This window comes from Phaseolus vulgaris, chromosome 8, assembly GCF_000499845.2.
Source record: "Phaseolus vulgaris cultivar G19833 chromosome 8, P. vulgaris v2.0, whole genome shotgun sequence".
In the NCBI taxonomy this organism is placed as follows: Eukaryota; Viridiplantae; Streptophyta; class Magnoliopsida; order Fabales; family Fabaceae; genus Phaseolus; species Phaseolus vulgaris.
Genome location: NC_023752.2, coordinates 58,044,389 through 58,050,773, shown reverse-complemented (window position 1 = coordinate 58,050,773; position 6,385 = coordinate 58,044,389). Strand labels below are relative to the sequence as shown.

The window sequence follows — 6,385 nt, the reverse complement described above, 5'->3', positions numbered from 1 at the left end:
GACCGAAGGAAGGAGAAGAAGACTTCAACAATTCTCTAGGTCCCATTTCCCTAGCAGGAACAGGTAGCAAAAACCTTGGTTGTTAATTAGATACCAATTTAGAAACTATTTAACAATAATAGAAACTAATTTAGAAACTAAATTTTTTTAGTTTATAAAATGGTCACTAATTTAGTTACTATTGCAACTAATTATTTTGGTCTCTAAAAATTGGTTTTTATTTTATGATTTTCTTATAGTGTTAAAGGGTTCATTTGTTTTAAATCTTTCATCAAACACGTTCTCTTGTCCACTATCACTGTTTTTCACGGTTATGGTCAATTCTTGTTGTTTTTGTCTTTCTGCATGTGTGTTCTTGGTGTTTGGCGTGTGCACTCTTGTTTTGTCTTCTCTTAGGTGTTGTTTTAGGTTTTCCACACCTTGCATGTCTCTTGTCACGTTACATTCTTGCTTCTTCATGTCATCTTTCACTCTATGTTTTTGTTGTATCTTCTATGTGTGAGTTTTTGTCCAGAATTTCATACTAGCTCTTGGATTTGCGCAATTTATCTTGATCACAATTTCAATCCATATTTTCTGAAATTTCGTGTGTAACACCATTGTTATGTTTCCATATCTTAGTAAAAAAAAAAAGGCACGTCCTAGTTTCACCTAAAAAAAAGTTATAAATTGAAAAAGTCAAGACGTTTTGTTGTGTGAGCAATTTGTTTAGTTACTAGTTTTACTCTCGATGTTGAATTTGTTGCACCGAACTCCCTTAGTGTTTTGACTTTAAAATATTCTCATATGTGGTTTGATTTGTTTTCTTGAACTGGCTAAATTTCCAACTTGAAGTTCGTTATAAAAAAAATTACCATAAATAGTACAAATCTACTTGCCTGTTCTAAATCAAGTTTATATTGTGTTCCACACTGGTTGTGCTTAGTTGATTTATTTCTCAGTGAGTGCCACTCCGTTTGCCTTCAAATTTGTGGCATATTGTACATTGAGTTCATCATAGACAATAAAATTTTCAGCTTAAAATTTGTTGTTTCAACATTACCATAATTCTTACATGTTTGGTGATCACTGTTCCACATAGTTTTCCGTTTTCACTCATTGTTGTTGACGTTGTGCGTATTTTGTATATTTTATTTCTCTGTGCTTAATGTGTCTTTTGGCATCAAATTTGTTCCAATTTTTTCATCTTTGAGTGTAGTTTTTCTCATCCAAATTTCAGAATTAACTGTGTTGCAAATCATTTGGTATAAATTCTGGACCAAACATTGTTTGTTCATCTAGATTTTGGTTTTTGAAATCTGTTATAGACCTCTTCTTAGGTTCCTTTCTGCTTGTGCTTCTTTTTCTTGAGTGTTTTAATTTGTTGATTGTCTTTGTTGGACTCTTTTCTGTTTTGCCTCTGTGATTCCCTTTGGTTTAGCTATTTTGTTGCCTTTAAGCTTTTCTTACTTTATTTCTTGGTTTCCTTTCTCGTGTTTGTTTTTTGTGGTGTTTGAAGGGTTCCATAAGAAGTGAAGTGCTGCCATTCTCCAGTGGTTTTACAGGGCTCTTTCGACTTGTTCTCAAGCGGAGATAACGAGGTAACAAGATAATTCAATTTATTTCATTTCGCAAGTTTCAAATCATATATACCTTATTTGTTGTTTCTCATTTTGTCCATTTCTGTATCACAGAACTTTGAGTAGTTGATGTTTTCTTTGCTGTCTTAAGCAATTTTGTTTAGTTTGCGTTTGTACCTGGTTTAATTGTCTTTTATACATCAGATACAATTCTTGTCTGCATTCTTGACAATTCTCTTGTTCAATGTTAGGCAACATACTCAAGCATTTTTGGTTCTTTGCCTTCTTTCATTCTTATTTTATTTTCTTATATTGGTAGGTCTCTGTGGTACAGTAGGTGTGGTACTTGTGCATTTAGCTTCACCCTTTCTTTGGGTGTTAGGACCATTTGCATACATGATTTTTGTTCCTTCCTTTTTGATTTATAGTTTGGTCTCTTAATAACTATTGTCTCTTCATCAAGCGGTCTATTTTACTTACGCTGGTTTTAATTCTAAGGTTACTTTTTTTATTCTTGTGCCCTCATTTGGTAAATTTTCTTTAGTTGATTGCTTCTCCATTTTCTTTTTCTGTTCATCTAACGTTTCTTTTCAGTTTTGTTTGTTTTCTGTTTCATCATGAGTGATCCATCTCATCCTTCTAGTGTGCATGGCCATGGAAAATCATCTTCTCCTATTGACATCACAGCAACTCTTCAGAATCATGATTTGCAACTCCAAGAAATTAAAACTCTGCTTCATCAACTTGTTCTTGCACGAGATCAGAAATCACATCGATCTCACAGCCACCACAGGGGTTCCTCTCTTCATAAGGCTAGTGTTCATCAACATAACCCTAAACTGATGCATACAAAAATCATCACAATCAAGATTTTTACTAACCACCTCCTAAACTGACTGCTCATCACCATTCTACAGTTCAGGAGCCTAAAATTTCTCTGCCTTCTTTTTATGGCATGACCAGCACATATGATTACCTCAATTGGGAGATGAAAATTGAACAAATTTTTTACTGCCACCATGTGGATCATGAACGTCGAGTAGTATCAGCTACTTTTAGCTTTCACGATGGTGTTATGCATTGGTGGACAGCTTATTCACGTGATCTTCTTATTCATCGTTATCCTCCCATCAATTTTTGGAATGAACTTCGTTCTGCTTTGAGAAAACGGTATCTTCCTTATTTCTATGACCGTGAAATTATTAATCAGTTACATAGGTTGAATCAGAAGGAGTTATCTGTTGATCAGTATCGCCAGAAGATGGAATTGCTTCTCTTACGTGCAGGTATTCGGGAAGAACCACGTTTAACAATTGCTCGTTTTCTGAATGGTTTAAGTTTTGCTATCAGAGGTCGTGTTGAACTACTAACATATCATGATCTTAATGATCTTGTGCAAATTTGCATTCGGGAGGAAGATCAACTTCAGTGCAAAAGTTCTTTCCAAAAGAATTCCTCTTCGCTTTCTAAATCTTTGTCTAAAGATGTTGTTGGTTCATCTAGGCGTTTTTCAAAAGAAGGTGATGTCCTTAAGCATCTTGATAAATCTGTTTTACTGTCTTCTTCTAAGGATGGTGATGACTCTATACGATAAGTACATCGCGTTTGTAAGAAGTAATAATTGTTCTTAAGGACGGATATCGATCCCTTCTAAGGATGGTGATGACTCTATACGGTAAGTGTATCGCGTTTGTAAGAAGTAATAATTGTCCTTAAGGACGGATATCGATCCCACAAGTAAGAGTGAATTATCAAGTACAATAATCACTAAATATAGAACAAAACAATTAAAATTGTGTTGAAAGTGGTTGTGTTGGCTATGATCAATAAGAAAACAGACATAGAATTGGTTGTTTCAAGTTGGAAAAATAGGGATTAGGTTTCATCTATCTCACTTTCGTGTATTTTGATGATTAGCATGTCAATATTAAGTTCTTTGATTAAAATTGATGCCCGTATAAAAATCATTTATATCGATTCCTCGCATATAAAATCCTTAAGAATGTCCCCTAAGTATCGATCCCTCGCATAATTATAAGAAAAGTTTAGACGTTTAATAGCAATTAACATTTTAAGTCTATTCCTAGCACTCAAATATGTTAAGTTTATTTAGGTCTGAACCTTAAAAATACTTCCCGATTAGATTTAACATTCTCAATTTGTCACGGAAAATTAAAAGTAAAACAACAATACCAATAATCAATTAATAACTGAATATTAATATATAAGATATCACCTCAATACATAAGAGTTTGAGCATATTACTCTCGATCCCAAAGGGTAGAATTAGTCACGCATACTTCTAGCAGCTTCCATTCTCCCAGTTGGGTTACAATTCACTCTATGGTGTTTTCCTCACAATCTGGCACACTAGGGTCGGTTGAACCTCTAGCCCCCTATTTATCCTAATTTTCTAGGGTTAGGTTGCTTCATGTGTCGCGCTAATGGGCTAAGTGATAAAACATAAAAAATGCCCAATCTTTCTATGCATATTTTTCCATTCTGGGACCTTCTAGCTTTCTCTTTTTAGCTCAAATTATTCTCCTTTACTCCAAATCTTCAATCCTCCCTAGAAATTTGCAATTAACACCAAATTTGAGAATAAAATGCTCTTATTCAAATAAAGATCATACAAAATGTAAAAAAGTATAAATTCATAAATTATAGATTATTTTATATGTAAATTAGCAATAAATCCTCATAAGTGCCTATATTTTAATATGAAATATTACTGAAATTAGACACTTATCATATGGTAAGTCTAAAAATATTCAGTGTTTTACTTGTCTTGAGAAGGGACATTATTCTTCTGACTGCCCACAAAAAAGAACTCTGCTTGTTCATCAACTAGATAATAAACCACAGACACATTCTCCAATTTCTTCTGATTCTGAGGATAATCCCACTTCAGATGAACAATTTCATCCTTATACGGGTGAGCTTTGCATTGTTTTTTTTATCAGCAAAGAATAAATAAAATAAAATGAGGTACTTCAAGGGTACCCCAACCCTTATAAAAAAACCAAAAACAAGTTTCCTTGCACCAGCAAGTATCCACCAGACCTTACATGACAATACCCAAAAACACGTATAAAATACCAGATACAGAGATCCCCCAACCCTCAACCCTATATTGAAACACGCCCTCAAAACAGGCACAAAATCCAACAGCTAAAGAAGATCTTTACTAGCATTCTGACCTACATCAAACTCAATGCCAAATACAACAATCGAACCTGCAAAAGAGAGCATAACCAGAAAATCCTGCACAAAACACAAGCAACTTCCAATCGCAACCTAAGGCACTCACATCAATCCATCCATGCCAAGGAAACCTGCACAAAACATACCACAACTTCCAAACCTGGGTATAAACATTAGATAGGAGCAGCAAATCAATCTTTCAAATACCTCATACAACAATGGGGTTCCAAGCACCAATCTGAGTAAGAGAAAGTAGCCAACTTTTCTTTTACCGTGATCCAAGACCAAGTCTTTCTTTGTACCACAGTGAAAACCTCCACTACATCTACCCGCTTGTTCTAAAAAACAACCTTATTCTTATGATTCCAGATTTGCATTATACAACGTCTTCTTCATACTCACCCTGTTGATCTTAGTAATTATCAACGTGAGAATTTGTTTCATATGCGTTGCTTAGTTCTTGGAAATGTTTTTACTGTAATTGTTAGCAGTGGTTCTTGTTGTAATTGTTTTAGTACACGGTTAGTTCATACGCTATCTTTATCTACTCAACCTCATCCTTTTCCATACCGTCTGGATTGGATTAATCCTCATAATGGAATCATTGTCAACACTAGGGTGTTGGTTCCTATTCAAATTGGTAACTATATCGATCAAATTTTATGTGATGTTATTCCTATGGACATTGGTCACATTATTTTTGGCCGACCTTGGCAATTTGATAACAATACTCTTCATGATGGATTTTCAAATAAGATCACTTTTTCCCAAATCACAAATATATATTGTTTCCTCTTTCTCCTTCTGAGATACGTGCAAATGCCAGTACCCTTAAAGAGAAAATTCAACAAGAATATATGTCTCAGCAGGTAACATCTCCGTCTTCTGCTTCTTCTTTACCATGTAAACCTTTATGTGTACTTCGTTCATCTACCTCTTCAGGTACTTTTTTTTCTTCTTATCTTTTGTTGATATTTTTCCTTTCTTCGTTTTCCCATTTGTATCTTTTATATGTACATTTTATTTTTTTGGTGTTGTAGTCTTATTCTTTGTGGTTTTCTTTTCAGGAGGATTCATGAGCATGGAGGACTATAGCACAAGTTGTTTCCGTTCTGGTGACCTTGCTCAGTAGGATCTGAGGACAAATCCTTTTTAAGGAGGGGGGAAGCCACCATATACAATAAATAAAGTAGAAGACATTTGTAATAGAACAAGTATTTGTAGATGTATGTGTAGTTGTATGTAGCTTGCGACACAAGCTATCTTGTTTGATTATAAATACATTGTGTAATCATATTTGATATAATTGTGAATGAAAATTCTGAACACAAAATTCATTCTCTCTCAAGTCTCTTCTTGTTTACAAGCCTAGAAGGCTAGTAGACACTTGAAAGGTTGGTCTTGTTGATTTTGGCTTAATCCCAAGTCCCACATCGGTGGGTTCATTGTTTGGGAAGGAGGTTTGAGGGTTATAAATTAAACTCTCCTCCTTCACTGTTAGATATCTCAATTTGTAATATCTTCTCCCATAATAATAAAAGTGGGTTGTTTGAGCTGTACTCGGAGATTAGGCTAAATTGGCCGAACTTCGTTAACAATTTTCTGGTGTGTTTTTCCTCTTT

The 6,385-nt window shown here is 34.5% G+C and overlaps 1 protein-coding gene across 1 annotated transcript; it reads left to right on the top strand.

The window, feature by feature from the left end:
• The first annotated feature begins 325 nt into the window (after positions 1-325).
• LOC137827187 (uncharacterized) lies at positions 326-3,404 on the top strand. Its single transcript, XM_068633415.1, has 3 exons — positions 326-1,580; positions 2,154-2,371; positions 2,482-3,404. The coding sequence occupies exons 2-3, from the start codon at positions 2,177-2,179 to the stop codon at positions 3,151-3,153; spliced, it is 867 nt and encodes a 288-aa protein (XP_068489516.1). The 5' UTR covers positions 326-1,580; positions 2,154-2,176; the 3' UTR covers positions 3,154-3,404.
• The last annotated feature ends 2,981 nt before the right edge of the window (positions 3,405-6,385 follow it).